The 13,587-nt window shown below is 45.2% G+C and overlaps 4 protein-coding genes across 4 annotated transcripts; 1 reads left to right on the top strand and 3 right to left on the bottom strand.

Moving 5' to 3' along the window:
• Positions 1-3,898: 3,898 nt before the first annotated feature.
• A1O5_10995 (uncharacterized protein) lies at positions 3,899-4,819 on the top strand (the record flags this gene model as incomplete). The annotated part of the gene is made up of 1 exon (XM_007751568.1): positions 3,899-4,819. One exon carries the CDS (start codon positions 3,899-3,901, stop codon positions 4,817-4,819), a length of 921 nt encoding a protein of 306 aa, XP_007749758.1.
• Positions 4,820-4,852: 33 nt separating this feature from the next.
• A1O5_10994 (uncharacterized protein) lies at positions 4,853-5,577 on the bottom strand (the record flags this gene model as incomplete). Its single annotated transcript, XM_007751567.1, has 2 exons — positions 4,853-5,452; positions 5,500-5,577. 2 exons carry the CDS (start codon positions 5,575-5,577, stop codon positions 4,853-4,855), a joined length of 678 nt encoding a protein of 225 aa, XP_007749757.1.
• Positions 5,578-5,915: 338 nt separating this feature from the next.
• A1O5_10993 (uncharacterized protein) lies at positions 5,916-10,037 on the bottom strand (the record flags this gene model as incomplete). The annotated part of the gene is made up of 3 exons (XM_007751566.1): positions 5,916-8,700; positions 8,807-9,291; positions 9,369-10,037. The coding sequence occupies 3 exons, from the start codon at positions 10,035-10,037 to the stop codon at positions 5,916-5,918; spliced, it is 3,939 nt and encodes a 1,312-aa protein (XP_007749756.1).
• A 2,353-nt stretch (positions 10,038-12,390) lies between these two features.
• Positions 12,391-12,972, bottom strand: A1O5_10992 (uncharacterized protein; the record flags this gene model as incomplete). Its single annotated transcript, XM_007751565.1, has 1 exon — positions 12,391-12,972. A coding segment is annotated over one exon (582 nt), but the record flags the coding sequence as incomplete, so codon positions are not given.
• Between the last annotated feature and the right edge of the window lie 615 nt (positions 12,973-13,587).

Genomic DNA, 13,587 nt, shown 5'->3' with positions numbered 1-13,587 from the left:
TATCATCTTTTAGGCTAGAGCTCTTATGGAAAACGGTATTAAAGCTATTAAAGAAGTTAAAATCGACACTTCCCATCGAGTTTAACTTATTTAAGATATTCATTAAGCTATTATTAGGGATGAAAAGATACCATTATTATAGCCGTCTCGCGTAGAAACCAGTGAGTGGTAGCCATTAAAGCCTATTATGATGATTACTTTAGATAAAAGTATTGTTAATCTTATTAACTAAGAGAATACGAACCAGATATTATAGGCTCATATCGACCTATATAGCGAAGAGAGAATAGATTCAGAATATAATAGCAATGACTCTTAGAATAGAATCTCAACGCTAAGAGTGAACTCTCTCTTTCCTCGCGTTACTTAGTTAATTAAGGGAGGATTCTAAGAGCGAACCCTAGAGCTACCGAGTAATATTAGTATAAAAATAGACTCGACTCTAAGATAGAGTAGTTATTAAAGCGAAATATTAAGAGCGTCTTCGGTGTCCTTATATAGACCGAGTAGATCTATTACATCTACTAATAATATTTTAGTTCGTATTCTAAATTTAATAAGAGAGGAGAATCTATCTTCGTTACGAGCTTCTTCTTATAGTGCTGCGGACCCGCCCCCTAAATAATAATAGAATTAGATAATTCTTAAGTATACTATGTACTATCGAACGAGGTCGTCCTATGGATGGGAGAGGGAGAAATATAATAAGATAAGGTAGCTATACTATGATAGGCTATACTAAGCTAATAAAGCGGTGATAAGGTGAAAAAGTTATTTAGTCATATATTAAATCTAAATAAGCTGGTAGAGAGGAGGTACGGAATAGTTTACAGTGCTGGTAGTGTACTATTTATTTTTTATAGATTGAGCAGAGTATTATGAATTCTATGACTTTTAGTACCGTCTACCTAAATCCTAAGAGTGTTTTATTAGTTCTATTCTGTTCCTCGATGCTACCGCTGTGCTAGGTGTTCGTAGCCCTAGTCGCTACCTCTCTGGGTGGTGTTGGTGGTGTTGTTGTCAGTATCAACTAGAAACGCGTTTCCGATTCTCGATCTGCTGGACAGGCCTCTGTGCGTTGTTGCACGTGCACGCCAAACCCTGAAGTGCTCTGTTATAATAGTTATTTAAGATAATAAAGAAAGAAATAAGTAGTATTATATAGTTATAGATGAAGTGCCGTCGTAGTATCTTAAGCGCCTAGGCTAGGCGATATATAACATTATATAAGAAGACGATAGTTAGGCCGTAGGGTTTCTTAGTAAATATATAATATACGCTAAATCTATAATACTTTTCTAACTTTTCTATTCGTCTTTTCTATATATGAGCGCTTATAATAAGGTTATAAAACTTAAAATTTTAGCGTAGCTAATACGATGATATTATACGTACTTTATTAACTAGGCGAACTAAATCTTACTAGCCGAATATACTCTATTCGTTATTACTACTGTAAGAGAAGAGTATATCTACGGGAATTCTATAATGTTATCTATTTCTATCTACCAGAACTCTTTTATAAATCGGTCACTATACGAAGACTATGCGAGTCTTAATACACTCTATTTCATAGGGTGACGCTTTCTTAACGAACGTATCTACGTAGATTCTACTCGGACTCTTCTCCACTCTATATTATAAGTTATTATCTAATCGTAGTATATCCTCTTAGCGTTATTAGATAATAGATATTAGATACTCTAAGTATAGCTATAATAGCACTTATTATAGAATAGAGAGGAACCTAATTGTTCTATCTTCGCGGTAGCCCTAGGCTCGGCTTTTTAGAGCTATCACTCTTAGCGTATAATATCGATAGAGAATAGTATTTATAGAGAAGTCGAAGTTCGAGCAATATACTAGGAAAGCTTAGTATCTTAGAAATAACTAGATAACGACTCGTTAGCTCATTATTCACTACGCTAAGATCTTATATAATTTCTCTCTCGCGCTTACGCCTTATATATCTTCTTTCTTTTTAACGAGACTTGACTAGTCGCTATTATATATAGCCCGGAAACTTAAATAACTAGAGAATCGAGAGTTACACTAAATATTAGTACGAAGATCGTCGGTGTCTTTTACGTCTTTATTTATCTATAATTATAGAGAGTAGAAGGTTTACTAGGTACTTATTCTATTCTTAATCTATATTCTAGTAGACGTAGTAACTTATTCTTCTATACTCTTTAAGTTCTTAATAATAAACGATCTTATAATCTACCTAGCTAAATTCCGGCCGTAGTAATTCTATTTAGTATTATTATTAATAATAGACGTCTATATAATTTCTATTGATTTCGTATCGATTAGCTATACGTAGACGTTGTAATTAGATCGATTAATTAATCTTACTAAGGTCAGCACTATTTCCAATATTCTCCATTAAGCCGTACTTACGTAAAACTAACGCCTCCATTCCGCTATAGAAAGAATAATTACTGTACTACCCGTATAAATCTACCTTACCCGACTCGTTTCTAGTCTATATGACTATATCTAACTAATTATAAAACTCACTAGCTAAAGACGCTTAATAATTAAGGTATGAGATATACACGGCGCCAGTACGTACTGTAGTTTATAGTCACTAATTACTCGTAGTTTAACGAAGACTTTAGGTGTCTCGACGCCTAGATCACCATTTTACTTAATTAGATTTCTTACTCTCAGCGCGACGTACGATTTAACCGCGCACCCTGTTACACCGCTAGGCTCAAGGTTATAAGGAAATTTAGGTAGTAGCGTAAGGGTAGGGGATCTACTAGATTCCTAACACCTTATTAAAAATAGATGCCTTGCTAAGAGATAGATATAGCCGATTCTAAGAGGCTAGATTAGGCCCCCGGCGTATTTACTCGGGGAGTACTTAGAGAGCGCTCCCTATAGCTCCCTTAGTGCTCGGGCGCGCTTCCCCGTCCTCGGCCGTAGCTCCCCCGATGCTCGGCTAGACCTTCTCTATACTTCGTTACGTGCCCGATTAAAGCGGCCGTACTCTCTTTCCTAAACGAAAATAGTAAAGGATAAATTACAGTTCGGGGTATATATAATATATATATAGAGGGGCTAGGCGCTCATATATCACGGGGCTAGTTAGTTAGAACGACTTAGTATTCGTAATAATATAAGACGCGTCATTATACAGATAAAAGAACTGAAGTTTCTAGTAAGCCGCACTAACTAGAACGACCAGCAACTATAGCCGAGGTCTAAAGGGGTCCTCTAGGGGTCCCCGGGGGCCCGAACTTATTTCGGGGAGTCGGAATCGGGGGAGCGTAAAAGTACGGAGTATCACTTTTTTCGCTCCGAGATAAAATTAAACCCCTTAGAAAACTAAGGCATCAACCCTAAGTTTCCGAGGTAGTTAATTGCAGTTCGTTCGGAATAGATGCATACTGGAACGGACTCGGAACGCGCCCACCAAGTCGACTTGATGGATGGAGGGCCGGCCTGGGCTCAGGGGATCGGGTTTGGAGGTCTTTATCTTATCCGAATTGAGATTTGGACTCTCAAGTCGCCATCCAGGCCCTAGTTCAATCGACAATGGTATTTATTTTGGATCAAAGAAATGGCGCCCCACGCGCTGCGCAGGGTATATGAGATGCGAATGGGGAGCCTCGAGGCGCCCTAGGACACGTGTTCAGACCTTGGGCAGCTTTCTGAACTGCGCAGGGGATAAACGGGTACGGCAGGCGCAGCCACTAGCCAGTAGGCAGCATTTACCTCGAGACGCCAGGTTATGCACTAAACGACTGGGAATTACAGTTGTCATGTTGCATCCAGCATTCACACAGAGACAGAAATCTCTCAATGCGGGCGAGATACAGCCTTTTTGTAATCCCTTTTTTCTTTCGAGTCGATTCTGCTCGGATCTAGCATCATATCTCCCATCATCATGGCCTCCGAAGCCCTCCCCCGAATTTGGCATCTCTGCCCAACAGAACCCACCACACGCATACCTGCACCTCCGTCTACAGAGCTCTTCATTGGTGCCATAATCCGCAGCAAGCTCCTTAAGGACCTTCGCGTCCCTTTGAATCGTTTCGAGCGTCCCAATATTCCTTCCAACTGGATCAAACAAGCGGGCCCACAGAAAACGTCGCACAGAGTCAAAGAGAGTAAGGGTACGTCGGGGGGCTTCTTCACCACCATCGCAAAATTGATTGGTCTTGGTCCACAAGCGAGTGTGAGCTATGCAGAAGAGACTGATGTCACATACAACTTCGAAGAGGAATGGGATATGTGGTTAGACGTGCCACTTGAGGAGAGAAGAGCGGACGTGGATGATTCAGCTTCGGTCTCGTTTTCGTTGTGCGAGGATGCGGTGGCAGCGTCGGCGACTGTGCAGAAGTTCCGGGACGAAAGTGGCTGGCGTAAACCAGTCTACATGGTCACGGGCATCAAGTGGGTGAGTGGTATCAGCATAAGCCTGGGCTCTGGTCACAAAGTTTGTGGGAAGGCTGCTGTGGAGGCAGATTTGAGTGCTGTTACTGGTGTTCCAGCTACGATAGGTGTACAGGGTACTGGGTCAAGGGAAACACTAAAAGTGCACGTTGCCAAAGGCGGCATGCCGTTTATTTTTTGTGTGAAGTTGACCAAGGTCAAATGGGACAGGACAGGATATTTAATAATTGAGGACATGCGTAAGGGCACTTACATGAATATCGGCAAAGCTGAAGATGATGATGAGCAGATGTCTGCACCTCCCCTGGTAGCTAGTGATGCCACTGCACAGGACTTCGATGATTCTGAAGCTATCACGCTTGTGGACGTGAATACTGGATTGGAGGAGGAGTTCTTGTATGACATCGAATGAATTGGCTAAGCTTTGAGACTAGCATAGTTTGCATCAAGTTTTGTTGTCCTTGAGCCACCTAGTAATCTCTTCACATATTTCTTCGTCTGTATTGTGAAGCGAAAATAGGTCCGGCCAATCCAGATAATCGTAGAGGTCTCCCCTTGGCTTAGACATCTTTTGGAAGACTTTGCTCATTCCGTCGTAAGTCTGTAAATATTCCAAAGGCCACTGATCGTCTTGACTGCCATAACGACGCATCATCTCAATGATCGATGCTGCAATTGCCGCTGCAACTACTGTGGCGAAGGAGGTCCCAGACTCCCTGGAATTTTCGTCGTATCCTGGCACTTCGTCGCCAATAGTGATGTAGTTCTTCTGACCGAGAATCGGGGGCGGATTGTAACCTCTGAACTTGCCTTCGTGGTCAGAAGCGTGTATGGCAAAAACAGAATTTTCTATAGCTGGGTAAGTACGCCGTTGCTCTACACCTCCATTGCATGCCGCCGCAAATAGAAGTGTAGGAAGTGAACCCTTAGCTATCTTCTCGAGCGACCGCTCGAATGCTGGATATTGCGGATTTTTCTCATCTTTTTCCCACCCAAACGCCATTACCACTATTTTGGCCTCCTGGGCAATTGCAAAATTCAAGGCCTGCCCGTGTAAGTATGAAACAAGAATGACCAACTTAAATAACCTACCTCTGTCAGGGGCTTATCCTTCAACCTCTCGTTGGCTGGTCCGACCTCGGCGACATAAATATCTGCAAACGGAGCCATCTCTGACAATAATGCTGTCATGTGCGTCCCATGCTCCCACTGGCCTTTGGTGAGTTTGCCCTTGCGAATGTGACTGGATATACACGGTTCACTTTGTTCTGGAGGGCAAGTGCAATATGGCTTCACTGCTTTGAGTCTTTCCCTAGGCATGCGAGCTTGTTCTTGATCCACGCAGCTGTCTAGGACGGCTATTCTGATCCTAGGAGTATTAAGCCTGGGAGACTTTCTGGACACCCGGCTCAACACGAGCTGATAATAAAGTCGAAACCACTTGTCGACGCCCTTACGGGATTTACTGGATGACTTAGCATAGTGAACGCTTTGAGCGAAGAATACACTTACGAGAGCTTTGTAGGAATAGAGTCGAAATTAGATAACATGAACTTTGAGTCGTTCGTCCAATGTTCAGGCCATCGTCGTGTCATGCGGTCACGGGAGGTCGATTCTCTGATGCTTTCTGATTTGAAAAGTTTCGTTCGTTCGGGCTCGAGATCTCTGCTTCTGTGAGTGGCATGGCCACCATCGATGGATTCATACGATTGGCCAAGGCTTTCCGAAGTGGTAGATGTTGCCATTGGAAAATCATGAAGAGACAGTGCCGTGGGTATTGATGACGATACTACCGCAGTCTCGCTGAGACTAGATCCAGTACTAGTATCTTCACACGGTTCGGGCTCCCGGGCCGGGCCGATAGGTACAACAGGTACGGGTGGTCCAAAATCTGCTGCATAATACTGGATGCTGTCGTTGTGGCCGAAAATAATTGCCCCATTCTCGTACTTCTGGAGATTTGGTATCTCGCCCGATTTCGGTAAGAGACTTGCGAACTCCTTCAACCACATAACTTGAACAATATCGTTGTCGGGCTTCAATTCGTTCGTCTCGCAGCCACGGGGTTCCAGAGAGCCTGACGGACTATACCACATAATGGATGGAGACTGACTGATCATCCTAGTCGTACTGGTGAGGTCGCACCCGTTCATCGCCATGAGTTGTTTCATGTCTGATGTAGTAATTGCAATGTAGTACTTGCTGCAAGGCAATGGGGAGCATGTGGGAGCTTTCGGTTTCAAAATTTCCCCAAATCCTTCGCCGAAGAATGTGACCGCGCCAATAGCTCGAACAAAATCCACCCAACTCTTACCCCTTGGCGGCAACTTAAACATTGATGGCTTGATGGGATCATCCTTCCGTGCAATGGAGAAAAAGTCCCAGCCTTCCAGTTGGCTTCTTGGTATCTTGTCCCATGCTTCGTGCTGCTTCTGGCAAATGAAGGACTTTTCCATAACGTAGTAGAATTGCTCCACGCGATCCGACAGGACCTCATATTCTTCCGTGCCAAACCTGATCCTAGATAACATGAGCTTTGTAGACAAATTCCTCGGACATAGGAATTTTCGTGCACTGAAGGGAGGTTCCGGTTCCTTAAGGTCTCCTGAGCGTAAGACGAATAGTTCACCTTCGTCTTCCTCGTCATCAATCTTAAGGGACAGGCGCAAGAGATGTAGCAAACATCGGAGACCGTTGACGAGCCACCCCCGGAGGCTTCCTGTATCCCAAAAGAGGACAAACTGATCTCCGAGATATCTGAACATCAAGCCGAGGCTCGTACCGCGCGCAAAAGTAGGTACATGGTTAGCTGATAGCGTGTAGTCAACACCGCCGATAGGAGATCTGCCAAACGAAATCTCACAGTTGTGCAAGACCCCATCTGAAGGCACCTTCTCCAAAATTGATTTCATAATGTTATAATCACTGTCTGCAGCGCCACAGGTATTCATGACATTGGAACACCAGCCGACTATATGCCTGCATCTTGCCAAGTCATCATTATCAATGTCGCATAGCTGGTATATACCGTGATCAAGGTAAGAAACAGGGTCTTCAGTGGTGCTGCGACACAAATGCCAAATGAGTAGGTTGTCCACTCGCTTCGCCGGAGCCAACATCATCGAAAACCCTTTCAAGAAGCTATGGCCAGCAAAATCCTGCAGATATTTTGTGTCGATGAGTTCTGCTGCAATATTTAAGGGAATCTCGATACCGAGAGAATGCGTAGGTCGTTGTCGAATAGGAAATCCTTGCACTATTAAACAGCGCTTGAATAAATAGTGCCAGCAAGACCCGGACGCAGTGTTTTCTGCGAGCTGATGGTAGTCGAGCGCGATTTTGAACTGAACTGAAATGTTCCCGTATAGTTCATCTTTTGATCCCGCCTGAGAAGCTAGACTGGAATCATCATATCCATCCTCTGACAATGTCGCTGCTTTTTCTGAAGTTAAGGTTCCAAGCTTTGCAGCTATCTTTCCTCTGCCCATAGAGTTTTTAGTCTCACCAACATAATGTATTGAAGGCGAGCAGGACATGAGTCTACCACCAGTGGGTGACGACCCGAGTGCGGCAGTCACCCAGCAAAGCTGTTCTGCAATTTCGGCGACAACGTCTCTCGTCCCAGAAACCGTCACCTTGATAGTTGAATTGTCCCGCATTGCTTTCATATTTGTACCGTCAAGTCGTCGGAGCTTCGTTGTTCGCCCAGATTCAAGCATCAAGACATCTGCGAGGAAGCGTATCAAGAAAATGCCGGTGACTGGCCAAGTTTGCCGCATGTATTCATTACATGTCAAGGCTTGCGCATCGTTTGCAGTTCCTGTCACGGTGACAATAGCGCCAAGTTCTATTGGCTTTGACTCAAAATCAGCTAGATTCAGCTTCAGATCCATATCGAATGTGGCTTCGACTAATGGTGTCGGTGCTGCTTGCAGAATGAGCCTTGGCTTAGGAAGGGCCTTCAACACTTCAGCTCGAATGCTTGATTTAACATCACCATTCGGAGTTGCAAGCAGCAATTTGTTGCGAATAGTTGCGACCAGCCATTGATAAGAAGAGGTACTCAGTATCAAGTTCCGGTAGTTGCCAAGCTCTGGTGAGGCATCGTCAAACTCTCCTGATGGTAACTCCTCGATCTCGGGTGTCGAAATTATAGGCTCTTTGGTTTCGACATCTTTGTCGAACCACATTTGCATCAGTTCTCCCATAGGCATCTTATCTGTCGACACCGCGTTTCCGATTTCTTCATCCGGGACACCAGATACCATTTGCTCAAAAGCAGCACTTATCGAACTGGATAACACAAAATCTATTAGTATAATGCGACCAAACGTCGCGGATGACTATGGCTCTAACCGTAGTCATACTGGTGGGAACGCAATGAGATGTTCTTACTAACCTTCTGTACCGGTGAATGAAGACCATAACTCTGCGAAACTCAATCGATGAACTTTCATGTCCAAGCCTCAGGGCAAAATCAGCCAGTAGCTCTTGGATACCATTGCAGAGTATGGACACTGACACGGTGTCTGGTTGAGAACCACCTATGTCGTTGGAAAGGATTTCGGTGAATTCCTGAATGAATTCGTCTCTTCTTGAGGTCTCTACGCTGCCACCATCCGAGTACACAGTCTTGGTGTCATATGTTGAAGCGCTTTGGTCATCTTCTATTTCCTGTAAGCTCGTACGATTGTCCGCCCTGACTGGCTGGCTGATGCGACGATTGAGTGATGCATCGCCCGAGTCTGTATGAAGCCCAGAGTAAGATAACAGGCCCTGTCGATCGACACCTGATGTCAACTGTTCAGGAAAATGTACTTTCCCATGTCCTATTGCAGAGGCCATGTCGTCATTCTGGTAAGGATTAGGGTCGTGATCGGCAGCCTGTCTCTGGATATCAGCATCGTCTCTTGTGCCAATACTTCTTCGTATGCACATTCACCCATTGATAGGCGTCCTACCTTCGATATATGTCCGAAACCCCCACCCTCCCTTCCCTCTCCCTCTTCCTCTCCCTCTCCCTGCTCCCCAATCACTGGCGTGCGTCCTAGGTCCGTAGACTCCTCAAGGAGCGTCGTCTCCTTAAGTATTGACTTTTTGTGGTGCTCCATTAGCGCTTTAGCAGTGATCTCTTCCCCGTTTGCTTCCATCATCTCTACAACTTCCCTCCATTTATCTTTCAATGAACCGTCCGAGTCATATGGCTCAGCTCTTTCCATAAAATCGGCCCAGCCGCCCATCACTTCCTCTGCTTGTTCTTCACTAATCTCGAACCACTCAGAGTGTCTCCTCCCACACCCCCTGCACATCCCCTCCCGACGACGCTCCTCCCTCAATTCAAGGTGCAAGAGACTCTCGATTCTCTTCGCGTGTGGGACATGTTCCGCACTGAACAATAGATTTGGTGTATAACCGCATTGTTTCGACCATTCTTGAAGTCGACTTGAGACAGAGTGTGCGGTAATTCCGATTTTGAGGATACCTGGGGATGACGGTCGATCAAAGACATAAATCGAGGCGGGTCTGCGCTCCGGCTGTGTAAGACGACGGAGGATTTCCCTGGAGACGGAGGTACTTGGATGGGATCTTGCTGCATGGGGAGTAAACTCAGATTGGGAGAGCTGGGACATAGAGGTACGTTGGGTTAAGGCGGAGGCGACCTTAACGCGTCTTGGACTTTTCGAAGTTGTCGTTGTAACGATCTATCTAATCCAATTTAAGCTAAATGCGGAAGGAGGTGGAATGAGGGGACAAATTGTCAAGAATAAAGATAGTGTAAGCCCTTGAAGGTAGGTTCTTCGATCAATGGGAGGTTCGAGGGGCGGCGCAGGTCAGGAGATTGTCGAGGAGATCTCGATGTCGCTGGACCTCCTCATTTGGGCTTGGACTAGCTACCAGCTGATAACTTTGGAAAGGTCCCAGGTTGGCCGAAGACGCTAGGCAGCGTCGTCCCAAGGCTGATTCTGTACCAGCCCAGTTATTCTGGGATACAAAAGTCCCCAGGATGTCCCGCTTAACTCAACAAGCCGCAAAGTTTCAGGAAACTGCGAGCGTGTAATTACTGTGGGGGAGCTCCTTCGACCCCAGCGGCCAACTGACTCCAAGGGTGGTCGCCATAACGGTCGCCGCACAGGCAGCAACTGTGACCAGCCTCTCAACCGGTGAGGCATTTGACGATTTGCAGACCAGTGCTGCATTCGCTCAGTGGTGTGCCAATACCAGCCAACGATTTACCTTTGACACTTCCTGCCTCCCTGTCGGTATTGTTGCCTGCATAATGGTTTGCTATCGATAACAGCCACCCTCTAGTTTCATAAGAGGCACGGACCCACGGCAGCGCTGTGCGCACGATCGACGAAGCCAGACCACATCGGACTTGTGCGGGGCGCGAGAGAAGGAGCACGGCCGTCCGCAATTGCACTCCAGTCAGAGGAGGTCCGACATATCGCTCCAGCCGAGGCGCTGGCATGGAGGAGAGCCAAAAGCCCGCAGCATTTCTCTGCGTGTTATGGGCCACTAGCGGTGGTAATTTTTGATATTAAGCAGGTCGGTGGGCAATTCAGTGTCTACGCTATCAGTTCCCCTCTTCCCGTGAGCGATATTCGCAGTGGTGGGTCGATGCCAAATAATAGTGGGTCCGCACCCAGGGCATTTCATTGCGTAGGGATGCACGTTAGCCAGCGTTTGGTGTTGCGTTGGTTTGAGAAGGGCGGATCCGGAGCTGGGAGTGTCTGTGATGGGACGCGTCGCCATGCAGACAAATGGATCGAAGTTTCCAGGCAGCAGACTTGGCGAGGGATACAGCTAACAACTTTTGCCGAGGCCTAAAAGGGGTCCCTTGGGGCCCGGACTGGCTTTCGGTGGGTTAGAATCGAGGCAGGGGTGAAAGCACGGAGCATCAGTTTTTCCGCTCCGAGACAAAATCAACCCCTCAGAAAACTGAGGCATAAACCTCAAGCTTCCGAGGTGTTTCATTGCAGTTCGATCGGAATAGATGCAAATCAATCCAGCCTAGCTGAAAAGAATAAGCAGGTCTAGCTAATGGCCGAGATCTATAAGGCTGCTCGAGGAGTTCTCGTCTCGGCAATAAAAGTGAGCCAATCTTCCGGCGGATCGGCCACGGCGAAAAGGGCTCGCAAGTAGTCCCAAGAAAACTCTCAGCGAAAGCTTAGCCCCATTAACTTTACTGAAAATTAGGATTTACTACCAGATCTAAGGGTGTGAAATGGTTACAAAAGTAGCTGAACTCCTTAGGTAATGTCATAGCCGAATATATATAAGGTGGGAAAAAGTCCTACAGTCGACTAAGCTAGCTCCGCCTCCAGACTGGCTTCTCGTCTTAAACGGGGCACTCGGTTTAATTATTAGTTACACTCCTATCCCAAACTGGCCCCACAGCCTTATTAAATGTTTAGAGCCTCTCGCAGTGCGACCCACGAATCACCAACGACCAGAGTTCATCACGGTGTTCCCGATACGATACCGACCGTTCTATAAAAATTCCAGCAGGCAACTTTCTTTACATTAAAGCTAATGAGTATATGAATAGTCGCTAATGAGTTTAGCTAGCTGTTATCCTCCACAGCAGGTAAGAATAGGGTCATATGTATACTTTGGTTTAAGTGCTGTTCTCTAGCCGAAGAGGGTCATCTTTTCTCACTGAGAGCATTCCAACCCTTTTGTATTCCCGTCTACCCCGTGCTTCGGAATGCAATAGAGCGAGCCCATTTTGGGTATGAGAGCCGGACAGCGATCAAGGGCTCTTCCCGATACTAGTACTAAGATAAGGCAGTTAAAGGCCTTAAATTAGCTGGATCAACATTATTTCTTCTGCGAGTCTAAGTAGTTAAGAGCGACTGAGGTATCTCAATAAAGTAAGGTCCTCTAGTTCTCATTTGTGGAATTAAGGTCGGTCCTCAAACGGCTGAGGAGTATCGAAATTGTTTGTAAAACTTCTGAATGTGCTTGTTGTGCACTTAATCCCTTCCTGTCTTTCGAGTTCTCATCAGCACCATGGGCTGTTAAGAGCGAATAGATCTCTTGTGAAGAATTCATTGTTGCATGGAGGTAACCTATCAAAGCGGTGAGGTCACGAGACCTCATAAAGTTCAGTTTTTCCAAATCGAGCATGTAAGCTGCATAGTGTAGAGGGGTACTCCCGTATTCGTCCACTACATCCGGATCCGCTTTATAATCAAGCAAAAGTCGTACAATACTTTCGTTTCCTGATCTAGCCGCTATGTGAAGCGCTATTGGTAGGTTTGAATGTCTAGAATTAGCATTAGCACCGTGCCGCAGTAGTAGTTCGGCCGCCCGATTGTTGTGCCTAATGTACGCATGGTATAATACCGTGAGGCTAAGCTTGTCGACTCCTTCGAGTTCGGGTTCGTTTTCCAAAAGCATCTGGAGGATACTGTCGCTACCTGATGTGGCCGCGACATAAAGCACAGATTCTTCTCTGAGGTTTTTAATTCTCGGGTTAGCACCGGAGGTAAGAAGGTGGCGAAACAGCGATTTGTAGTTGTTTCTAGCCGCTAGAAATAGCGGAGTTTCGTTCTCTCCATCTATGGCATCAATATTCGCGTGAGCAGTAAGAAGGAGATCGGCGATAGTGATACGGTGTTTTCTGGCTTCGGACGTCACCAGTTCTACGGGGTCCTTCGCTTTCTCATTATTAAGTCCACGGGCGAACGTTGTACTTAGCTTAAGTGGTTATCTATTAAAAGTAAGTGAATGTAATGAAGTTCTACCCCTTACGTCTATCGTAGAGATTTTTGTCCCCCTATTTAGTAATATTTACGTTATACTTAATCGACCCTAGAAAGCAGCTATATATAGAGAAGTATTAGAATTCCTACTAGGATCTAACTAGGTTAGAGTTCCTAGTAATAATCTAGATAGTCTGAACTAATTGTAAATCGCGCAAGATATAAACAGTCACTTATCACTAAGAACTATATAGTCCAATAGATAACATAAGTTAGCTACGAAGAGAGTGTAACTATAAAAAAACAATATACGTAGCTATATATCCGTGTAGCCCTTCCAAATAGAGTAATGTAGAATAGTATACTAGTATACTAGTATAGCTTTCATATTATATACTAATATTCCACCATATCGTACTTTTCTAATTAAAGTGTTACGTAATAGATTTAGCTTAGCTCTCCGAGACTACTC

Source organism: Cladophialophora psammophila (genome assembly GCF_000585535.1).
Source record: "Cladophialophora psammophila CBS 110553 chromosome Unknown aczJe-supercont1.22, whole genome shotgun sequence".
Classification (NCBI taxonomy): Eukaryota; Fungi; Ascomycota; class Eurotiomycetes; order Chaetothyriales; family Herpotrichiellaceae; genus Cladophialophora; species Cladophialophora psammophila.
Note: the sequence above shows the minus strand (reverse complement) of the source record. Positions and strands in the feature narration are given on the sequence as shown.